Source organism: Dipodomys ordii, unplaced genomic scaffold (genome assembly GCF_000151885.1).
Source record: "Dipodomys ordii isolate 6190 unplaced genomic scaffold, Dord_2.0 Scaffold1, whole genome shotgun sequence".
NCBI classification, from domain to species: Eukaryota; Metazoa; Chordata; class Mammalia; order Rodentia; family Heteromyidae; genus Dipodomys; species Dipodomys ordii.
Window position 1 is genome coordinate 34,631,467 of NW_012267217.1, and position 24,154 is coordinate 34,655,620.

At 40.7% G+C, this 24,154-nt stretch overlaps 1 protein-coding gene across 2 annotated transcripts in view; it reads right to left on the minus strand.

Annotated features, from left to right (window-relative positions):
• Ankrd44 (ankyrin repeat domain 44) overlaps positions 1-24,154 on the minus strand; it is a 188,621-nt gene that overhangs the window by 123,593 nt on the left and 40,874 nt on the right. For both annotated transcript variants that reach the window (XM_013009697.1, XM_013009688.1), the window contains exons 3-7: positions 19,477-19,547; positions 11,246-11,446; positions 10,748-10,835; positions 8,887-9,029; positions 7,596-7,808 (exon numbers count right to left, since the gene is read on the minus strand). In XM_013009697.1, the coding sequence (XP_012865151.1) occupies positions 7,596-7,808; positions 8,887-9,029; positions 10,748-10,835; positions 11,246-11,446; positions 19,477-19,547 (716 nt within the window). The remainder of the gene's footprint in view (positions 1-7,595; positions 7,809-8,886; positions 9,030-10,747; positions 10,836-11,245; positions 11,447-19,476; positions 19,548-24,154) is intronic.

Genomic DNA, 24,154 nt, shown 5'->3' on the forward strand with positions numbered 1-24,154 from the left:
AGGAGGCTGCAATGCTTGGTAAGAAATGTATGCATTATCCTGCCCATGTAATTGTAACCCCTCTGTACAGTATGTTCACAAATAAAATTAAATTAAATTTAAAAAAAAACCTTACACTATTCCCTAGGTCCCAGCTCCATAGAGAATACCCTTTTGGTTGTCCTAAAAGAAAATCTCTTCCTTCACCTGATTTATTAGAAATCATAGGATTAAGGTGTGAAACTGCTCAAAAAATTGCCATTTTTGATAATCAGCTAGAAATGTGTATTCAATTTATACCTCCTTTTATTATTCATGATACAAATTAAGGAACTTCTCAACAGGGATTAAGCCAAAACATGGAAAATGTACAAAACCTATCATTAGCAGACCAAACGAGAATTTTAGCTGGGTGTCATTAGCTTACACATGTAAACCTAGTACCCAGAAGGTTGAATCTGAAGGTCACAATTCAAAAGCCAGCCCAGGCAGGAAGGCCATGAAACCCTTATTATCTCCAATTAACTAGCATAAAGTCAGAAGTGGAGCTGTGGTTCAAGTGACAGAGCACTAGCCTCGAGGGGAAAAGCTAAGGGTCAGCACCCAGGCCCTGGAGTTCAAGCCCAGCACTGGAATAAAAGAAGAAATAGGTGGAGAAGAGGAAAGGAAGAAGGGAGAGAGGGAGAAAGGAGGATAGGAAGGAAGGTGAGAGAAGGCAGAGAAAGAGAGGGGGGAGGAGGGAAGGAGGGATGGAGGAAGGGAGAGAATTGAAGTTTGATCTTTCCTGGGGTAGCAATAAGCAATATGTGATGTGAAACACTCCAGAGGTATGGAAGAGCAGCAGCAGCTGGCTTGCACCATGGATGAACAGCTGATGCTCTACATGGACCAACTCCTGAGGCATGCTGTTTGGTAGGTTAGGTGCGGTAAATGTATTTCAGTCCCATCAGGATGGATGTACTGAGATGGAGGACAGAATCTCACCATAAGTCAAGAAGCATCTTTTTTAAACTCTTTATACGTAATTCTAACAAAGGAGTTTCCATTTTAAAAAGTAGCTTATGAATAAAATGTCTTTCATCGTTCTCACTCACCCTCCCCTACAAACCTGTCTCTCACTCCTCTTTAATGTTGTAGGATATGCATTGGATTCATGACTGTGTTCTCCTACTCTTCTTCGTTCATCTATCCCTTTCCTCTGGAGCCCACCCCACCCCTTTCAAGTACCCACTTTCTTTTGCTGAACTTTGATGTTGCCTTTCTAAGGAATTATACTATTTGAACTCTCCCTTGAATCTACTCTATTCAGCTAATACATTCATATACACTTGCATTCCACCGAACATATTCACTTAGGAATTTGTACACTAAATCTAGCTGCCATATATAAAGGAAAACATGAATCCTTATTTTCATTCAAGTGCTTTTATTTACTTTTTTGGTGCTTGTCCTGGGGTATGAACTCAAGGCCTGGGTGCTGTTCCTGAGCTGCTGTGCCTTGAGGCACAGCTCCCCCATTTCCTGCTTCTTGTTGTTTAATTAGAGATAATAGTCTTACTTTCTTGCCCAGGCTGGCTTCAAACCCAATCCTCAGATTTCAGCCTCCTGAGTACCTATGATTATAGGTATGAGCTATCAACACCCAGTTATCAAGTATACTTTTTAAATGCATGCCACCTTTATTTTTTCTAAAGTGGAAGTGTTTAGACTTAAAGAAATGCTTCTCTGATATTAAAATATGAAGTTTCAAAACTCTATGTTAAATTTTTGTGATTTAATCTACATATCTAAGTTTTGAAATGACTACTGTAAGCCTGGCACTGGTGGCTAACCCCAGTAATCCTAAGTACTCAGGAGGCTGAGATCTGAGGATCATGGTTCAATGTCAGCCCTGGCAGGAAAGTCTGTGTGACTCTTATCTCTAATTAACTACCAAAAAGCCAAAAGTGGAGCTGTGGCTCAAGTGGTAGAATACTAGCTTTGGGCAAAAAAAGCTCAGGAATAGCACCCAGACCCTGAGTTCAAGCCCCAGAACTGGCACACAAAAGAAAATGACTATTGTAAAAAAAATAATCCACACTGGAAAACAATCACTGAAGTAAGTATCTTTTAGTAGACCAAAGTCTATCCGTTCCAAGAGTTCTTGTTCAAAAAATGGACACTAAGGAAGTGTAGAGTGCTTGCCTTGAGCTGAAGAGCTGAGGGACAGTGCTCAGGCCCAGAGTTCAAGCCCCACGACCGACAAAAAAAAAAAATGGAGACTGACTTGGAAGTTGGACAAAAAAAATTTCCTTTCTAACTTGCACACTACATTCAAGTTTAAAAGCCACTATTTTAGACTGTAGACTAAATAGCTTATAGTAAAACCACACATTATATCCTGTAAGTCTGTCTCTTCCTTAGGAAAGAGAAAAGTAGTTATACTAAGTCTGTGCCAATAGAAGGTAATCAGAAAGTAACTACATCTCCACCAAAAAAAAATGTAACATTATAGTTTAAGTATATAAGGGGCATAATAGGATCTATTTAATATGATTAAGGATTTGAATCTGAAATTATTGAGAAAGGAGAATGACAATAACCTTGATGCTTTATTGAAGATATCATTTTTAGAAGAAAAGGAGAAGTAATTAAGAGGTCCCTTAAAGCTATCGAACTCCAGAGTCTGGTCCTGGGTGTTAGGACTAGACACAGTTCAAATGACTGAAAAGCCAGTTTTAAATAAAAATAGGTTTCTTTAAAAAATATATATTTTTTTAATTAAAACAAATAATGACAAACCAAAATTGTAAGGGAAGAAAAGGCAAAAATTTCAGAGTTGATATTAACTGTCTCTAGGTGGTGCTATTTCTTTAAATTTTGTTCCAGTATTTTCTCTTGAATTTAATATGAAAGTCCAAGTAATTATCATTTGATTAAATATATATAAAGTGCTTAGAAATATATTCATATTTAATTAAGCACTTTCCTGCGCCTGGAAAAGGTTATAAAAGTTTTTCCTAAGGATTATCAACTATCTAAATTGCAAAAGGAGAGCCAAGGCAGAACTAACTGGCTTCCACAGAGCACAGCTTGCAAAGCCAGTCCCATTTCAGGACAGCAAACACCACACCCCGCTTCTCCCTGGGAGTGTTTAGGCCTCTGGGTAAAGGGAAAGAAATGACCACAGTTAGTAAGATGTAAAAGTCAGCTATAGTGTCAATGTGATACTTCAGATCTGTCCTTCCAAATCTTTCCTGGATTCATCTACTAAATGAGTCTAGGCTGTAAATTGTTGTTGTCTCTGTCTTACCCAGCACAACTGCGATCAGTGTGCTTTCTTGAACTTCAAATGCTTGCAAAAAATAGGGTTGATAAGCATATCTGAATCTGCAGTGTTGTCTGTCATGGGGAAGATAAAGGATATGTTCTTCCTATTTTCAAAGTATAAATGAATTCCAATGAATTGTGAGGTTCTGTGGGTTTTGCGGGGGAGAGGGGGTGTTTTGTTTTGTCAGTACTGAGCTTAAACTCAGGGTAGGCACTGTCCCTTAGCCTTTTCACTCAAGTCTGGTACTCTAACCACTCCAGCCACAGCTCCACTTCTGGCTTTTTGGTACTTATTTGGAGATAAGAGTCTCAAGGACATTTCTGCCTGGGTTAGCTTCAAACCATCATCCTTAGATCTCAGACTTCTGAGGAGCTAGGATTATAGGCATGAGCTATCGGTGCCAACTTCAATGGATTGTTTCATAAAGTATCTTTGTTATTGTATCCGAAATTAACAATACCAAATCAAAATAGAGCCATGGTCAATCTGAGTTAAAGAAAGAAAGAAAGACTGTAAAATGCACTCAGAACACTTCTCCCTCCTCCTCTTTCCATCTATCTTGTAATTGCTCCTGAAGACATCCTTCCAGCTTATTATGGGAAGAGAGGCAACGTGGGTGGGTACTGGCTGCATTTCAAGATGCTATTTCCTTAAAACTTTGGAAAAATCTAAACAAATACAAATTGTCTTGCCTCTGCAAACATTTTCAAAACCCAGTGAGCAATGTGGTACAGAGAGATAACAAGTTTAATTAGAAAGCTACCTCCTGAGTCACACAGGACGTCTCCACAGGAATGAAGGAAATCAGAGCGTGTAGAGAAGATGGAGATAGAGGATGAACGTGAGTTTTGATTCAGAACACAAGTCTCTGGTTTTAAAAGGGCATCTCTTAGATGCTATTTATAATTAATGGTCTATAGGAATATTAAATACTAAAAATAAATAAATATGCTTTTCAGGTCTATTTATACAGTTGAAGTCTCTTACCCAATCTAATTGGCCACTGATCAGTGAAGGGGCAGAGGTAAGTGGGTATGGCCTTCTAGATTCAGGCAACACTATCAGTTACCGAAAAAGAGGCTGACAAAGACAGCCCCTTTAGCCGCAGGAATTTGCCTTCCTTTGACAGTGTCAGAGGATGTCCTCTGCATGCAGACAGATGTCCACAATCCTGGAGATAGCTGTAGTATGGCCACCTGGTTGCTTCCTGACCTCTTCCCACCATGCTCTTCTTTTGGGGACCTTGGCTGGGATTCCTTTAGAAGATGAGGAAATCCCTAAGACTCCCTGAAACTCATCCACTCTACACTTGTGTTTCTGGCTGCTTTGTCCCTTATGAAGATACCACACTCTCTTCAGTTCCTTCTTCTCATTTTTCCTACCCCTTTCTCTCACTCTTCTTCCTCTTCTTGATCCTGAAAGCATAGAGTCCCCCTCCCCTTTTCCTCCCACCTATCATGCCCTCTCTTCTTGGGTGACAGCATAACTTCCAATTTCAACTGACACCCTTACGGGAATGCAACAATCTCAAATTTTTACGTCTATTCTCAAATGCTCTTCTACACTAGAAGATATTTTCGTTACTAGGTCCTCAGACTGACTAATGGCTCAAAACTTGTTTCTCAAACTCTACATTCATTGATTTCGCCTCCTAAGCCTATCCTCTCTTGACACAGCTCTTAGAGATGATTACCAATTGTATTCATTTGCCAAGTGCTTACTCTGTGGCAGACACTGCTCTGTGTAACTGTTTAATCCTCCCAACACTGTTTTCTAATTTTATAGATGAAAAAATGAGACATATCTCCAAAATATGAGACACACAAAGATGTTCTTATCATTAAGATTTTGAATTAGGTATTCAAAACCTAAGCGGGGATTGGAATACAAGCAGCCAAAACCCCAGAAGTGATCACCTAACCTTTAGTTAACTTCAGTATATCACTTCTCTCCACCAGATTCACCTATAACTCCCCCATACTGTAGCTAGTTGTGCCAAGACCTAGTTGTTGTCTGCAAAGCCTCTCCCACCCATGAGCTCTCCTCCATTCCTCCAGCCTCATGACCTCTGAGTTAGACCAGTTTTATTGATGTTCCCTTGTCCCGAAGTCATCCCCTCTGTATACCCACTACACTTGGATTTTTCTCATCTCTAAAATCAAAGTAGCTTGTTATGTTCTTCTAACTGGAAATAGTACATGCTCATCATGTTGCAAACAGAAGATAAAAATAGAGACTAAAATCAGAAATCATGATATCCTCTCTCCACAGTGGTAAGCGATACTTATACATTGATATGTTGTCCAGGTATTTGCCCCTCTGTGCACATACTCAGACATATAACTTTTTTAATATTAAAAAAATGGAATCATACTTATTGATTACATTTTTCTGTAATCATACTGGGTTTTATTCTTTTTATATTTTCCAGAACTAAAAATAAAAATATATTTTGGTATTAGTGTATATTTTTCAATTATTAGTGATGCTGGATATTTTTATGGATTTCTAGTCTCTCTGTTATGATCCACTTTTGTCTAAATTTTGTAGTAAATTACCAGACTTTTTTTTGATTAGTATGAGCTCCTTATATTTTAAGAGTGTTTAATTTTTTCTTATATATTGCAGAGAGATTTCCCTGGGATTTTCCTCTCAATTTTGTTTAAGTTCAGAGTTCTACGGACATTTTTTCTATCTTGTTTTCTTTACCATAAAAAGTTTTAAAATTTTATGTAATAACATATGCCTTTTTTTCTTTGTGTTTTCTGCCTTTGGCATTCTATTATCTGATTACTGTTTATGATGCTCTGGTTTGACAATATGACTCTCCAATGATTAGTGACTCCACTGACTATGAAAGCCCAAACTCTTCCACTAAAGTAAGTCATCTTCCTTGTTTGTGCCACATTTCAGCTTATTTCTGGCTTATTTCCTTTTATCCATTTTGTACTCTACTTAATCACTATAAATTGTTATTCTAGAAAGTATGAGTAACCATGTAAAAGGGGGGGGGGTCTGGGAATGTGGTTTAGTGGTAGAGTGCTTACCCAGCACGCATGAAACTTTGAGTTCGATTCCTTAATACCACATAAACAGAAAAAGCTGGAAATGGCACTGTGGCTCAAGTGGTAGAGCGCTAGCCTTGAGTAAAAGAAGCTCAGAAACAGTGCCCAGACCCTGAGTTCAAGTCTCAGGACTGGCAAAAAAATAAATAAATAAAAGAACAGATACAGAAGGTCGTTTTAAAAGATTGGTGTGATAGTCTTAAAATTCAACCTTATAAATCATCCAAATCAGAAACAGATTGCTCAAGACCTTTGCTGTAGCGTCTCTGTGTAGTTAGGGAAATGGAAGATAATGTAGAAGCTGAGTTCAAGGTCTCCTGGTGCAAGTTGCAATGGATATTCAACCATGCGACATTCAAAAGGAACCCAGATGATAATGATGTTGCATGTGTGGATCTCCTTAGTCAAAGAAAGCGAACTGCTTACCTACTCACCTAAGGTGATGTTCACCCACAGCTTATGCTATCCACAGCTCCTACCTCCTTTGCTTATGCCATTCTCTACCTGAACACCTTCTCTCAAATTATCTCTATGACTCCTCTTCGCAACTGATAATCTTTTCAGCTCAAACCCAACCTTCCTTTTCTGATTTCCAGACAAGAAGCCAGCCAACACTTGCTTCTACTTTGCAACACGTCATTACTTTCGGAGGGCGGGGTGGGGGAAAAACACTCATCACGTTCTCTCCTGCCCCATGATTATCTGAGCATACATTATCCCCTTACCCCACTGCACCTTCCCTGAGGACCAAGACATACCTCATCTTGGTGTATTTCTCCATATCAAGAGAGGGCTCTGTGCAGTCCTTAGTAAATGTGGCGGAGAAAAGAATGATCTTCAGGATGAGATCAATATACATCATTGAAGCTGCTATCTGCAGCTCACTTCAGGAAAGTATTTGGGGGCAATGCCAGAGTGGGGAACAGGTCTATACTCATCAGACCTCCCTTCAAATTCTCTGCAGTTCTTCCCAGGCAACTCAATACAGACTATTTGAATCTGGGCTGAGCCTATATCCTTGAGACACAGTGTTTGTCTTGGAGCATTCACTAAGCTACCAAGGATACATGGCTGGAAACTCAGTGCTTTCCAGATGGTACTATCACAGCTGGAGAAGCATCCTGATCCAGGACAAGATGCTTTTAACAACTCATTAAAACGTGACATAATTTATAGTGATTAGTTTGTTGAAACAGAGGCTGGTTTGAAGCTATCTGACACAGGGAGAGTAAGTGTCATACCTGAATGTTAACATCTGCCCCGTTGTTTACTAACAATTCCAGACACAGAGCACCATGAGTAGAGGCAGCAGCAAAATGCAAAGGGGTGAAGCCGTTGTTGTTGGGCTGGTTCACATTAGCACCATAGTCGATTAGCTCATTAACCACAGCATCCTGTCCATTGTAGCAGGCAATGTGAAGTGCTGTATTTCCATAGACATTGATTTCATCAATCTGCAAATGAGTCCAACGTAAGGCAATTAAATACACTGGCACTACTTTATTCCACTTTCCACACACACACACACACACACACACACACACACACAAAAGAAAAACAACTAAAAAAAGCCTAATGGCTTTGGTGAGAGCACAGACATATCCATCCATCAGCACAATTACTCCAAGCTTAAGCTCACCCCAGCAGGATACTCTGAAAGCTCTTGTCTCCCTGAGGTAAAGCGTGGCCAAAGTGAATGCAACAAAAAGTGATCTAAGAAGAGCCAGAGGATTCCTTTTGTGAGAGCTATTCTCTTCTCTGGCTAGAAAAAAAGGATAAAGGGTAAAGGCTAGCTCTGGTTTTCAGAAGAGATGAGAATAAGGGAAGCAGGAAGAGAGTTCCAAACTCAAAAACTGGGCACTGCAAACATAAAAAGAAAAGGGTAGGGGTAGCGGGACTGATGGCTGTGGATCCTGTACACAGTCAGCCTCACAACCCGCTCTGCATTTGCTGTGGAGTTGGATACCGCACCAGGCCATATTCTAGTGGCTTTGTCCTGATTTGGATTTAGTCCATGGTGCCCAATTATTGTCCATGATCGGTGCCGGGTATCACTATCCTAGTCTCAGTATGGCCACTTGGTTTTTCCTCCCTCCAGAGAAAGGACATTCCAGAGCTCACCATTGCCCCTGCCATGCTAGATGAAGAAGCACAGAACAGGCCAATTCCTCGAGCTCAACATCGGAGGTGTCAGCTGTGTGTCTCTGGCTAGCCATTCATTCATTCATTCATTCATCCTGCCTGTAAGCCACCATTTGCAAAACTAGATTCTGAAGGTGGGATGAGGAATCCTAGCTAGTCTTAAAAAAAATGACAGATTAGTATATATGATGTAGACTATGTGTTGATGTATTTATCTACGTAGACACAGAGGTCTGTTTTTTATTTCCTTACTCTATGGCCCTTTATGACCACATAAACTCCAAATTTTTTTTTTCTCCAAGGGAATAACATTGCAGAAGAATGAAGTTTCTGAAAAACAGAGACCTACAAACCTAAAGGCTACCCAGGGATATGTTAACAGTGGCTCACCTCTACCCCCAGATTCAGGAGATGTTTGACAATATTGAGCTGTCCGTTGGAGGCCGCAGCATGCAGTGGGGTGTAACCCTTCTTATCCTTACAGGTAACTTCTGCACCATGGTTAATGAGCAATGCTACAACATCCAGGTGGCCTTGACAAACAAAGCAGCAGAAAATACCATTAACCTTCACAGAACATTTGGCAATTCATTGCACCCAAAATATCTATTAGCTTTTATCACTTTCTCTCTCCCTCTCTCTCTTTCCCCTCTCCTCCCCCGCCTTTCTCAACATCCACTGGCTCCCATCCTCAGGACACCATCAGGTATCTGAAGCACTTAGGCCAATTTGACTGCCTATATTATTTTTGTTGATACTGGTATTTGCAAAGTTTAAGGTTCTTAAAGGGGCTAGGGGTGTGTACTAGGGCTTGAACTTTGGACCTAAATGTTTTTGTCTCTGATGATTTGTTTTTGTTTTTGTTTTTTTTTTTTGCTCAAGCTTAGCACTCTACCACTTGAGCCATAACTCCACTCCTAACTTGTTTTGGGGGGCGGTTAACTGGAGATAAGAGTCTTACAGACTTTTCTGCCTGAGTTGGTGTTGAACCATGATCCTCAGATTGCAGCCTCCTAAGTAGCAGGATTATAGGCACAAACCACCAGCATGCAGCAAGATTCTCAAGCTTTTTTAAGTCCACTGACTCGTTCAATCCTATCCATGATCACATAATTTACTTCAACTTTGCCCCCCCTTTCAACCCTCCCACTGGTACATGTAATGATAATGTACAAAATGATGATAAAAGGCATGCAGGCTCATTGAAGTCATGAAGGCAAAAATTTGTTAAATGGACACCAAAAATCACCCATAATCACCATCCCTACAGATAAGCAATTAATGTTGAAGTATACAATATGTTTTCATACTTGTTTCTATTGCACAAATTTTTAATAAAAATTAATATCGTATTATTTATACAGTTCTATAGTCCATTTTTCTTTGGCATATCCTAGAGGTTTTCTATGCTAATAGACACCCATGGACATCATTGTGTAGCTCCCCTAGAATCCACCAAAATATTGTCCCATGGGTGGGCATTCACGCTGTTTACAATTTGGTACTTTAGCATTTATCTTCCTTTCTACTTGCAGGATGTCCCTCAGAAACACAATGGAAGGATCTTAGTCCTCATTTCCCATAAGTCTACACTGAGAATAAACTTTGTGAGGTCTACCATTTGTCAGAGGTCTTTTACCAACAAACGTGAAAAGGAAAAAACAGCTATGTAATGTCTTCCTTCTCCTCCCCTGGCGGAGTAGCGCAGAGCAGTGCAGAATGGAGTGGAGCCCTCAGAAGTGACACTGCCTGGCCCCCCCGCGCTGAAGATCGCTACTGACTCCAATCACAACCACCTAGGAAACAGCCAGGGGGAGGGAGAGGCTCCTCTTTTCCTTCCTTTTTGTTTCTTTCAAAAACACTTATACATAAGAAGACAAATGGCCCTGGTGTCCTGGCTTTGCTAGCCTGTCTTCTTGCTTTTCTAAGCACCTTATTTTGCTGCCATAACAAGTTAAAATAAGCACAGTGCATGCAACTTTCCAATCTAGACTGGAGCACACTCAGAGAGATCCGGGCTGTGACTCATCCTCCTCGTCCTCCTCCTCTTTAGGGAATAAGTAAGTCTCTGACAAATCTCTACCCAACTACAGCCTCCTATGTGTGCCAGTAAAATAGGCTGAATCTTTACTCAACTGGAACCCAAGCCTGAAGTCAGACTTGACCTGAAAGAAAACTTAAGAGAATTTCAGTCTTTTTTTATTTAATTATCCTCTTGTATGAGGGAGAGTGATCTACATGGAATCCTTACCCATATATGCTGCCCAATGGAGGGCACGGCGGTCCTTCTTGTCGAATGCATTGATGTTTGCTCCTTTGGCCAAGAGTAAATTAACCATCTGAAAGATAATCAACAATGAAATCAAGCATTTGACTCTGTGATGGTGACGGCTCCTCACTGGCTCCAAGTGATCTGAGCCAAATTCACGTCAAGCTTAAAAGTGGATCCGAGGTCTGGAGTTTTAAACAACAGTAAGAAGGTGCTGTCGCCACAGATCCCGTGGCATCCGTCACACGAAAACATTGAAATGGCAACCCACTTTTTCAACTCATTTATCCATTCATTCAATGCACATAATCATGCAAGTGACAATTAGGATTATGCCCACATTATATCATATGTGATGATTTGTGTCTAACTATTATCTGTACGTTTTCTCAAAGTCTCGGCAATAATACGATCAGAGCCCACTTGTGGCTGTGAGGGTCTGCCTGGAGCACCCCAGTTCCCACTAATGGGAACACTCACCTCGATATGGCCATTGAGAGCGGCGTGGTGCAAGGCTGTGCGCCCCCCTCGGTCGGAGACATTGACGCTGCTGAGCAGTGGGATGATCACTTCTGCACATTTGACAGCCTTATTGGCAGCTGCCACGTGGAGGGGCGTCTGCCAGTTCTTGTCTCTCGCGTTGACATCCGCTGAGTGCTTAATCAATACTTGTACTGCCTCCTACAACAAAAGCAGAGTTTGCAGGGGCGTCACGGACACATGATCAGAAAATACTGATGCTTCCCTAGAACAAGTCCTGTTCTCCCAGACTTGATGGAGACAAGCAAGTTAAGACATGACAGACCTCAAAAGAATGGCTCAGAGTAAGTCATACTTATTTCACCTTGCTTTGTCAAGCCGAGAACCCTGGCATCTCTCTAAAATGAAATAAACCTTCTAAGGATAACAGATTCTTCGGCCAAATGAGAGCACTCATGTGCACATATCCAGGTAAAATACCTCTGGGAAATAAAAAAGCCCATCATAGATCATTTAAATTTATAAACATGCCTGCCAGACATTCTTGGATCAATGTGCTGATCTTTGATTCTCTCTGACAGCAGGCAACAGTCTTCTGTGATCAGTAAGCAGTCAAGGGATATCATGTGTCTGTCTCACACTGAAACTATGAAATGGGCCCATCTTTGTCCAACATTTTCCATTATAATGAGTAACTGACCACCGCTGAGTTCCTTTCCCTGTATTGAGCCTCTTGTTTTTTTATTTTCTCTGTACCGACCCTGCTCACGAGCCTCATTACTTATAGCTGTCAACCCTAGCTGTTTAAGGAATCACTTGGAGTCCTCTTCACAATCCAAAGGCCTGGACCCTCTGAGAGATTTTTGGATTTGGACATTTCTGTAAACCTCCTTTTCATACAGCCAAGTGGATATATGGCTCCTTTCAAGAAAAGAACAGCTATGAGTTGCCTGTCTCTACTTCTAGAGAGTTCCTGGGACTAATTAGTGGGGTCCTTTAGAAGCATCTTTCCAATGTGGGATCAATAAATCAGTACTTCATGGACTAAGGAGTTGACCTGGCCACGTAACAGCACTGACTGTCCAATCGCCTTTATCATACAAATATGTCCTAGATAGTAGACGATTAGAACCCAGAAAAATTATTATTTCTATCAGAGACACAAATGATGAAATAAAAGGAATATCTCATGAATCAGAATCATAGAATAATTACTTTGAGCACAAGGAAATCATACAGTTTAAATGAACAGTGTGATAATTGAAGGTTACTACATTTATATGAGGTAAATAAAAGATATTAAACTGGTAGAAACCAAGGAAATACTTAAGTCACCAGCAGAAAAATAACGATGTATTCCTTGAGCCCATGTTAGACAGAAATGTGTCCAGGCACTACTAATGCTCACCTGTGTGTAAAACACACTGCTAAAACTATGGAAAATTGAGAGAAACACTAGCTGAGCTCCTAGCCTAAAAACTATTGGATTGAACAAAAACAAGCAAAAGAAGAGCTGGGTCATAATATGAGCTATAAGTCATAATAGGAAAAAGTCATGGGTACAAAAAGAAAAAAATATCAACTCTGATGTTATACATTATGAATATGCATTATGAAGTTTGTTTAGACAATTGTAATGCAGGAAAAGAATACTGGCACCTCAATGTGTATTTCTTTTCTTTAAAAAGGAAAGCATTTCAGCTAGCATTTCCCTTCCAGGTCAACACTGTACCTGCATTTACATAGAGCATTCTCCCTTGCCTACAGTCTGACAAAGATGCCTTCAGTTAAGAGCAAAATTTCCAGGATACTGAGAGAGTCAGACTTGGCCTCTCCATTCATTAACTTTGAGGGTACCAAAAATCTACTTACAGGTTCTAATGTGTACCTTTTATACTCAGGTACCAGTGTCTCATGCCTGTAATCCTAGCCATTCAGAAGGCTGAGATTTGAAGATCACAATTCAAAGCCAGCCTGGGCAGGAAAGTCTATGAGACTCTTATTGCCAAAATGCCACAAGTGGAACTGTGACTCAAGTGGTAGAGCAGTAGCCTTGAGCAAAGATCAGGGACAGTGCCCAGACTCTGAGTTCAAGCCCCAAGTTAGCACAAAAAGGAAAAAAAAAAGTGTACCTTTACGTGAAAAGAATGCTAGAATAGACAAAAGCCATGCAAGAATTTGCCCAAAGATTAGCAATAACACTAATAGAATGTAAGCATCGCAATGGAAAAATCACAGAGGTGGGGCTTCTTACTAATCCTACTGTGTGCTTTCTATTACTGATGTAACAAAGTAAAAGTAATGACACACAGTAAGTCTTCAATAAATATGGTGACATAAATACGTTGCTGTTATGGTCAGCAAAGTCTGTAACAATCCACAAGTATGAACAGATTACTAGGACATGCGCTGATTCCCGAGGCTATACTCAGTCATCATTTGGGGCCTTTCTCTCATAGTGATTATAACAATTTCATGTTCTATAAGTATTATATAAATTGATGCTCAATTTGTTCAGTTAAAGGGATTGTTCCTTCAACAGTCCCCAAGATCAAACTAAACTCACCCTGTATCATCATTATGTATGTTAAATATAATATTAATATAATATATATTATGTGTAACTATTATTAAAGTACAATTACTCTAACAACTAGTGGTAGAAAGGTAGCTCACTAGAAACTTGAGGATATAAAAAAATTCTAAAGGAATTGTACATGAAGAGCTGACTTTAAATATCAGGAAAGGCAGACACAAGAAGGTATTTCCAATTTTCAGTCTCAGGTCTCATAATATAGTTTATAAACCATATGAATCAAAATCACTCCTTCTTTTCTTCCCCCCTTCCATTCTTCCTTCCTCCCTTCCTTCTCATTTTTCTTCTTTCTTTCACAGGAGGGCAGTACTTGGGTTTGAACTCAGGGTCTCAATCTTATTAGGCAGAGACTCTACCACTGAGCCACACCTCAACCCTTTTTTGCACTGTTTTTTGTTTGTTTGTTTTTTTGAGATCGGGTCTCACTTCCTGTCTAGGCACATGCCTGGACTGAGTTCACCTGTGTTTCACTTCATATCATAGCTTGGATAATAGGCACGCACTAACACACCAAGCTGCTTCTGCTGAGATGGAGTCTAATGAAAGTTTTTGCCCATGCTTTTTGCCCATGTAGAACTCTGATCCTCCCAATTCCCGCACACACACACACACCCACACACCAGCTAGGATGATAGGTGTGTGCTACTGTACCCAGCTACTGGTTGAGAAGAGCTTTTATGAGTGTACACAAACTGGCCTTCAACTGCAATCTTCCTACTCTCAGGCTCCTAAATAGCTAGGATTACAGATGTGAGCCACTAGTTCCTGATAAAATCTTTTTAAGACACAGATTTCTGGGCCCAAGCACATGCTCCATCAGAATCATTAGGAAGAGTTCTAGAACAGGTTTCTTTGGTTGGTTGGTTGGTAGGGGGTGGGTGCGGTGGTTGTGCTGGTCCTGGGACTTAAACTTGGAACCTGGATGCTGTTCTTGAGCTTTTTGCTCAAGGTTAGTGTTCTACCACTTGAGCTACAGTTCCACTTCAGCTTTTTGGTGGTTAATTGGAGACAAGAGTCTAATGAACTTCCCTACATAGTCTGGCCATGATCCTCAGATTTCAGCCTGCTGAGTAGCTAGGATTATTAGGTGTAAGCCGCTTATCCTGGCTTGGAGCAAGGTCCCTTAACAAGCATCCCAGATGACTTAAATGTACACTAAGTCTGAGTATCACCCATCTGTGTAAGAACTAATAGATCCCCATACTCAATGTAAATATCATTCAATAATTATGAAGATGTCAAGAAAGCAGTATCTTTCTTGTCTTCTAAATCATTTTTCTAATCCTCCTGCCTAGTTGCATTTAGCCCACAGTAATGGCAACATTTTTTAGAGGAAAATTTAAGACATAAAATACTTATCCTCTTTGCCTGGGACTCTCCTCTGCAGAAGGTAAAATGAGATACATTTTATTGATTTTACCAGCATCCAGAAAGCACTTACAAGATCCAAGGTAACCAGGCAGCCTGGTGGTGCAGCAAATGGGCCCTGGTCCCCCTTTTGCCCCTTACTGGCTGTGAGACCTTTGGCTCCATCCTTAACATCTGAGATCATGTTCCCCACCATCAGTAATACTAGTCCCAAATGGTGGCATGGAGGGCAAAACGGAAATGCTCCTTAACTCTCTATCTAGTACACAGTAAATGCTTCATAAATTCTTAGAATAACAGCACTTTCATGAAGACAATATCACAGTCCTACTCCCCAAAGATGGGATATCGTTTTAACTATTGAGGGGGGAGGGGAGTGTGTCTGAACTCAAGCCTGTTTTCCACGGGTTATTTTTAGAATAAAATTGTCCTTCCCACTTAGGCACGTGGCTGAGCCACAATCTTACTACTATAGGCTTCCTAATCATTGCTGGAATCGCAGGTCCATATTACCATGTCCAGCTTCCTTTGGTGGAGATAGGAGCTCACAGGCTTTTCTACCTAGGCCAGCCTGACACCAAAATCCTCCTAATTTCAGCTTGCCATATACCTTGGAATGACAAGCGTGCCGCATTGCATCCAGCTATTGGTTGTGAAGAGGTCTTAAACCACAATCCTATTATTCCTAGCCTCCAAAGTAGCTAGGATTACAGTAGATCCCCCAGTACCCAGCTCATTTTTAACTTGTGTAATCAAGATGGCCTCTAAGTTGAGGAAATGAAATGTTTAGCAATTCAGACTTTGGAGCTACTTTCAATCTGTCAATGCAGAGTATGTGTGAAAGGCCAGCCATGTTTCTTTTTCTATCTGTGTGACAGTACTCAGAGTGTCCCACTCTTCTTAGCTCTAATGCCCAAGTCTCATGTTCTACCATTGGGCCACCATTCCACTTCTGGGCTTTTTGCTGGTTTGGAGGTAGGAGTCTCTCAGATTTATCTGCCTAGGCTGGCTTTGAACCTCAATGATCAGACCTCAGCGCCCTGTGTTACTAAGATCAGAGGCATAAGCCACTGGTGCCCAGCTGCTAGCAGCTTTTGCCCATGCACCACAATGGGCCTGGACGTCTGCCCCTAACTCCATGTCCTCAGAGGCCATCCTTTGGAACGCTGAGGGTTCCACAGCACAGCTAACAAAGACTTTTGCCTAGTAAGCTTCAACCCATATGTGTTAAGCGCCAGGAAGAATGTGTTCAGTTTCCCTCAGTTCACCCCTTACCCCATAGTTGCTTTTTTTCCAAGAATGAGAAGCAAAAAAAGGAAGAAGAGTAAGTTGAACAGGGAAGCAGTATGAAGCAGTTCACCACAACACTGTAGAGAATTCTCCCTGGCAGCCCCAATCTCATTTGCCTATGTCAACTAGCATTGCAAAATACATTTCCCTAGTATTTCAGTAAAAGTTTCATTTCTTCACAGCCTTGTGAACAGTCCAGAGACAAAGAGGATGAGGCCAGTGAAGTCTTTAAAAGAAGATAAGGAGACAATGCTGTTTGGTCCCAAATTATTTGCAATCTAAAAAGAAAAAACAAAACCCCAAAACTCCACATATGCCAGGCTTGGGAGGCAAGGAGGCTTTGTTGGGAAGACATGTCTGTCAATCTGAGCAGACAGACGTGGCAGCTCCCATGCTGAAACCAGACGACCCCTTTAGCAAATGCTAATAGCCAAATACCAATTCAAACCTTCTCTGTCCTTTTCCCTCAAGCTGACTTCCCTCTCTTCCATCAGTCAGGGAATCATAAGACCAGGCAACAGGACCAAATTCAAATGAAGCAAGAATCTGAATACAGGGCTTCTGAAGGCCGGTGGATGAGTCTGAGTCCAGATGTCTCCTTCATGGTCAACTCTTAACAACAAACACAGACTATGTTTGCCATAAGAAACTGTCCAACTTGCTGTGCTAGCTATTCATGTGAAATCATTCCCCCTCATGGTTTCATATCTGCTCATGAGTATTTGCAACTCAGGTTTGTTTGCATTTAATTGCTTCCTGGCAAAAGGAATCTGAGATTTTTTTCTTCTCCCAGAAAACCTGCAAAGAGAGCTGGTTATTTGGAGAAACAAGAGATATCTTTCTCAGACATGAACATCAACTCATCCTTGGGCTGACTGGGTTCAAATGCACTAATGTTATGTTAAAAAGGGTGAACAGAAACATGGATGTTTTGAGGAGTGAAGCTTTTGGAGCTAGCTGATCAGCAGCAATGGAAATTGCTTGGCAAAATCACCTAGTACTGAAGTGATCTGCTGCTACTGTCTTTCCCCTTGGGACAGAGATCACAATTTTATTTATTTATTTATTTAGGTTGAGGGGCCTGAACTCTGGGCCTGGACACTGTCCCTCAGCCCTTCAGCTCAAGGCTAGCACTCTAACACTTGAGCCATAGCGCCATTTCCAGCTTTTTCTGCTTATGTGGTGCTGAAGAATTGAAACCAGGGCCTCATGCATGCAAGGCAAGCACTCTACCACTGAGCCACCTTCCCAGCCCCTGAGATCACAAATTTTACTTTCTTTCTAGTTTTATCAGAAAGCATGGTGTCTGGTATATAGAAGATGTATAGTATATTGTTTTTAACTGAGAAAACACCTGTGTTCCTCAGTATCTGAGCAAGGCAGTTTGGGATTGTTTACGTCCTTCATTAAATGTGGCTATTTGGAAAGTGAATACAATCAACCACTTTTTAAAAAACCATTCAAATCACACAGACAGCAAGGAAGACAATGAGCATTATACTGTGACCTACGAAGGATATACATATTTTTAAATTTCCAGATAGCTAGTTACCAAAGAGGAAAAGCTGGCACTGATGCCAATCATGGGCATTTGCAACACCAGTGCATTCATCCCTCTGCCCCCAGGTGTAGATGGAGAGTACCACCTTCTCCAGAAGCACAGAGACAACTTGAATTGGCAAACCTCCCATGAAGGGTCCTCATCCAATGCCCAGTAGCTACAAAATGAGAACCGTCTATGCCTGGCAGGTGGTGGGTATCTCCTCTGACCAGGCTACCAGGCTGATGTTCACCAGAGTCTCCTCACATCCCTGCTCCTATCCCCACAGTGCTCTTCTCTTCCCATCTCTTATTCTCCAGCTGAACCAGTTGATCCATTTCCTATAGTTCCCATGATTCTCTTCCCTGTCCCCAAGCTCTAGACATAAACAGGTTGTGATCATATATTTGTCATCTTCACTCAAGTTTCCAGCATTCAATAAAAAGCAATTTCTTGAAGATCAGATTCACTTTAGTTCTAGAACATACTAGGCTTGAGATAAATCAAGAAACACAGATCCCTGCCCTCGTGGAATTTACATTTCAGTGACATGTTTGCCAGACTTGGTGTGCTGAGAGCCAACTAGCTCCCAGGCCTCCTCTCCCCTGCTCTGCACCTTCTCAGCCAACAATATCACCCTTCACCCACTAGCTTTGCTAACTCAACCTCCAAGATGCCGAATGTGTCAGATATATCTCTAGCTTTCAAATCACTGGCTCTTCTCTGTGCTTCGTTCCAGCCTTCTCCATCTCTTCTGATCTCTCATGGACACCCATACAACCCACTTTCTCCAGTCACCACATGAGTCTTTTAGAAATAAGGATCTGAGGCTATCACTCCATGTCATGACCTTTGCCCTCTGCACACTGCTTACAGAATACAAGGCCCTCTGCCACCTGTCATGCCATAGTCTCTGACTTGCCTTCTGCTACTCTTCACTAGTCCACTAAATCTACCTGAGTCATCATTCATTCACTTCCACACCTCTTGTCCTCAGTTAGGTTATCTCCCTTCCTTCCCCTGGCCTGCTGAATCCCTGTGCATCCTTTAAGGACCAGCTCCACTGATACCTCTTCTGGGGAGAAGTCCCCTGCAAGAATTCCTCCAGCAAGCAGGAACCTGTTTCCTCCTCCAATTTATTCAACTCTGACATTATACTGATCTGCTTCCTCTTCTGCCCCCTGCCCCGGAACAAGAACTCACTGAAGCTCAAGCTGCCAGCTGTCCAGCTCCAACTCCCTCAGACATCTCAGACCCCTCCCCGCTGCCTCAGACCCTTGTCCCTGACACATCTGACATGCAGAAGATGAGCAAATACACAGCTGTCCTCACCCTCCTGCATTCAAAGCCTTTTGCTCACCAGTGAGGATCCCAAATGCAATGGAAAGAATTCCTTTTCTCTAGGGATAGTAGACACTAAAGAAAGAAGTCACTCACCTCGCTTCTGGAAGCAACAGCCCGGTGGAGTGGTGTCAGCCACATGTTGTCCTTGGCATTTACACGGGCTCCTGGAACCAAATCACACAAGTTAGAGGTGCAAAGCAGTCAAGAGGCTTTCTGCTACTGTTTGGGCAAAGGCTGTATCTTGTTCCCATTTGCCAGATATAACCAGTAGTTTTGTTTTCATGTTAGTTTCTTTTCTTTTCTTATCAGTCATGTCCTAACAAGATTTTATCTGGGCTAAGGAGACCAGAATAAATCCGTTTTATTTTAAAGTCCCAATTATTTCCCTAGAGCTAATCCAATGTTTTGGTAGAAATAAATCATTTTAACCAGGCATTAATGGCTCACACCTATAATCCTAGTTACTCAAAAGGCTGAGATCTAAGGATGGAAGTTCAAATCCAGCCCAGGAAGTAAAGTCTAAGAGACTCTTATCTCCAATTAATCACAGAAAAAAAAAACCGGAAACAGAGCTGTGACCCAAAGTGTTAGAGCACTGAAAGAAGCTCAGGGACAGTGCCCAAGCCCTGAGTTCAAGCCCCAGGACCAGCACAGGTCCAGCACAGGGAGGAAGGGAGGAAAAAGGAAAAAGAAAGAGAAAGAAAGGAAGAGAGGGGGGAGGGAGGCAGGGAGAAAAGGAAGCAAGGAAGGAAGGAAGGAAGGAACGAGGGAAGGAAGGAAGCTGTCTTCTATGAAGCTGTTGGACATGAAGCTTGTGTGGCTTACTTGCAGTCCTCTTGCTCTGGAGTGGGCAGACAGGCACAAGTGTGAACCAGAGCCAGTTTACTCATGAAGTGAACAACCAGTTCACACTGAGATGAGCCCTTATACTCAATTCTCTGAAGTCACACCACCATCACTTAACAGAAGCTGCCTGTGAATGGATTCAGGGGAAACAGATAGGACATGCTCATAAATAGCCATGAGAATGAGCCTACCAAGTCTATCTGAATACAGAAAGCCCTCAGTAAGAGCTTCCTCTCTCTTATGGTTCCAAGTTCAGTCTACTGGACAGAGATGGAATGTTTTATACATTTTATATAAAAGAAGAGGAGGAAATCACTGAATAATGATATCTTTGTGGAGGCATTAAGATGAATTTATTTTAGACTTAAGACAGTGAAACAAGAGGCTCATAAGGATGAAGAGTGAAGACATGGATTAAAGAAATGAGAAAGTAGGGCCAGGGAGAGGAAGGACAGGGGAAGTGCCTTGAGGCCAAGAGCTAAGAAAGTAAGTCAAGTGGAGGCAGAGGCTGACTAATCGATCTCCAGGAGGCCATGGCTGGCTGACTGTGGAAAAATAGAAAACTTTAAAAAGGTAGCAGGAGATTTCCATGGGTAAAAGTGGCCTAGAAGTTTAGTTCAAGGTACTAACAAAATGAAATAAACCATAAATTTGTTTATTTTTACTGAAGAGCAAATACTATTAGCAGCATTAATTGTAGAAAACAAGAAGATAATACCTAAAACAGGAAAAAAAAACAGCCCTTTTTTGTCTGATTTCGTTGGCTGGACACGGTACCAGGCACACATTTTTTTTTTTAATACGCCTTAGAGCTCAACATTATTGTAACGTGCTCAGCAGTTTGAAAGCTACCAATGAATTTGTTGCTTAGCTTATCAAGACTAAAATAATCTGAGTGCTAATTCTACTAACTCCAGCTTGCTTAACAGGGTTCCAACAAGCCTGGTGCTGGTAGCTCAGCACTATAATCCTAGTTACTTAGGAGGCGGACGTCTCAGGATTGTGGTTTGAAGCCAGCCTGGGCAGTGTGATTCCTATCTCCAATGAGCCACCAAAAATGCAGAAGAGAAGTAGTGGCTAGAGTGGTAGAGTGCCAGCCTTGAGCAAACAAGCTAAGGAACAGAGCCCAGGCCCTGAATTCAAATGCTAGTATTGGCACAATAAATACATATGTATATACATATGTATGTATATGTATGTATGTATGTATGTAAATACATATGTATATACATATGTATTTACATACCAGCCCCTTTCTATTTGTGTCTCAATTTACAGGGAGCAAAAAGCATGGTACTTGCTCCACTGATCAAGGGAACATGAGTACAGAGGTTCTAGAAAACAAAATTCCTACTCCCTAAAACTAATTTTAGATTTCTTCTCTTATGTCTCATATCCAATAGAAGGAGCAGTTGATTGTTACAAAGCCAGCTTTTCTGGTTTAGAAAATTAGATAATTCTCAAAAGTAGAAGTACAAATGATCAATCAATATATGAAGAATTTGACCTCTTTAACTATAAAAGAAATCAAAATTAAAACCATACTGATCCCAGTATGTTACTAGTTTTATACATTTAAAACATTGCATAAAGCTGGGTGCCAATGGATCTTCAGGCTGAGATCTGAGAATCACAGTTTGGAGCCAGCCTGGGCAGAAAAGTTCCATGAGACTTCTCCAATAAACCACTCAGAAAAAAAATAGAAGTGGTGCTGTAACTCAAGTGGTAGAGTGCTAGCCTTAAGCACAAAGAGGCTCAGAGACAGTGCCCAGGCCCTGAGTTCAAGTCCAGGACCAGAAAAAAAAACTAGATAATATTTTGTTATGTATTGCCATGTACATGTTTTCACACAAATTAGTTTATATTGTACTCACACTGAATTTTCTTGTTCCACCTAACAATACTGTATACTTTCTACCCAGTTTAGCACCTGCAGAATGTGTTATTCCTTTTCATTGCTTACCTGTGTTACAATACAAACACACCACATCTTTAGACATTTCCTCTGCTGATGAACATTTTAATTATTTCTGATAAACCCTTATCTAAACAAGGTTCAAATCATGGCATTATAAATCATGGGTAATAGATACCTTTGATTTTAATAATTATTTTCAATTCTCCAAAGTGTGCCAATTTATATATTCATAATGTGCAAAATTGTTTAATTTCCCCACATATTCAACAACACTTGGTATTACCAGTCACTTAAAATATGACAAATCTGAATTGATAATATTGTATTATACACTTTAAAAATCTATTAAAAGAATAGGTAGATTTTTTTTAAAAGAATAGGTAGATTTCATGCTGTTTTCCCTCACTTAGGAAACAAGCAAACAAACAAAACCTACACAGGTACCCAAAGAATTCTGGGGAGTGTAGATATATCTATTACTTCAACTGTAGTATTTCATAGTGTGTGTGTGTAAATATATATATATATATATATATATGCATAGATATATGTCCAAACTTATCAAACTATATTATATATATATATATATATATATATATATATATATATATATAAAATCTATGGAATTCACTGTCTATCAACAAAACCTTAATGAAGATGTTTTAAAATAATTACTGCACATCTGATTAGGGAAAAAATGATGTCTTTTTGTGTTTTTCTGTCTAATAATAATAAAGTTGGGCATCCCCTAATATCTTGTTATTGTCTGCTTTAAATTCATGTTCTGAGAATGACTTCTTTCATATTCTTCGCCTATGTCTCCTATTTTTCTATTATTTTAAAATTTGTATTCACAAACCTGTAGTGTTATTACTATCATCATCTATATAGTCTGAAAATGTTGACTTTTATGTCAATCCAAATGTGGCTTTTAATATTAAAATGTTTTAAGTTCTAGAACTAGGAGCCCATGCGTGCTGGGCCTTTCGAGTAGCATGCGAGGAGGTGAAGTGGCAGCCTTGTTCAGGTGCAGCCTCAAGTCCCTGGAGAAACTGAAAGACATGTGATTAGAAATCCAGCGAATGGCTCCTTCCAAGCCCAGCTATGCCCTCCACGCTGCCACCCTCCTCCTCTAGAAGGATGAATAGGCAGCTGCCAGCAAAGCCTCCTCTCCCCACCCCAGAAATCATGATGACAAAAGCAGAGTCATTTGAGCAATTTCATGACTGGCATCTACTGTTGCCTTCCCTCCCCATCCTCTTCCTCTGAACACTTCAGAGAAGTCTCATTTATCTCTCTCAGGGAGACATCAGGTAGGCTCTGAATTGAATATTTATAACTGATTTTTCCAAAAGAAGCTCCATGTTATTTACCTGCCTGTCAGGCACCATTGTGCACAGAAGGACACAGACTGCACATCTAATGATTTAAAGGAAAATGCTTTTTACCCAAGAACATTTTAAAGCTTGTTTGTGAAAATCATCACTAGGCTAATACTGCTTCCTTGGAAACAAAGACCCAGCTAAAAGTGATCGGGCACAAACCCTAATGACAAATTAAGTAAGTCCTCTCTTCATCTTATCCCTACTACATCTTAATTTCATTCCTAAGAGATCAGGAGTGAAAGGAAATCTGGCATCTTCTCCAAAGGTAAAATTCCTAGTTTCTTAGTTTTGTCATCAAAGAAAAAAAATACGGTGGGTTGAATGACAGGACAGCCCTATAGGGCAGAGAAAATAGTCAGTTCTGAAGGCTGCTTTATCCAAAGTTTGCTGTTTAATTGTTGGAATAAATAAAATGAAGACAGATCATGTGAAATACAATTATAATAGAATAAAATCAATCAAACTATTGATTTTTCTCCAAGGTCGTTGGAGCAGCACCCTCTCCTTCCAAGCAATGTACTTGTACATGATATCACATATATAGCAATTGTTCCAAACAGTCTGGAGTTGCTCTTAAAGCCAGTTCACACATCTGCCAGAAATGCCTATTACTTTATAATAG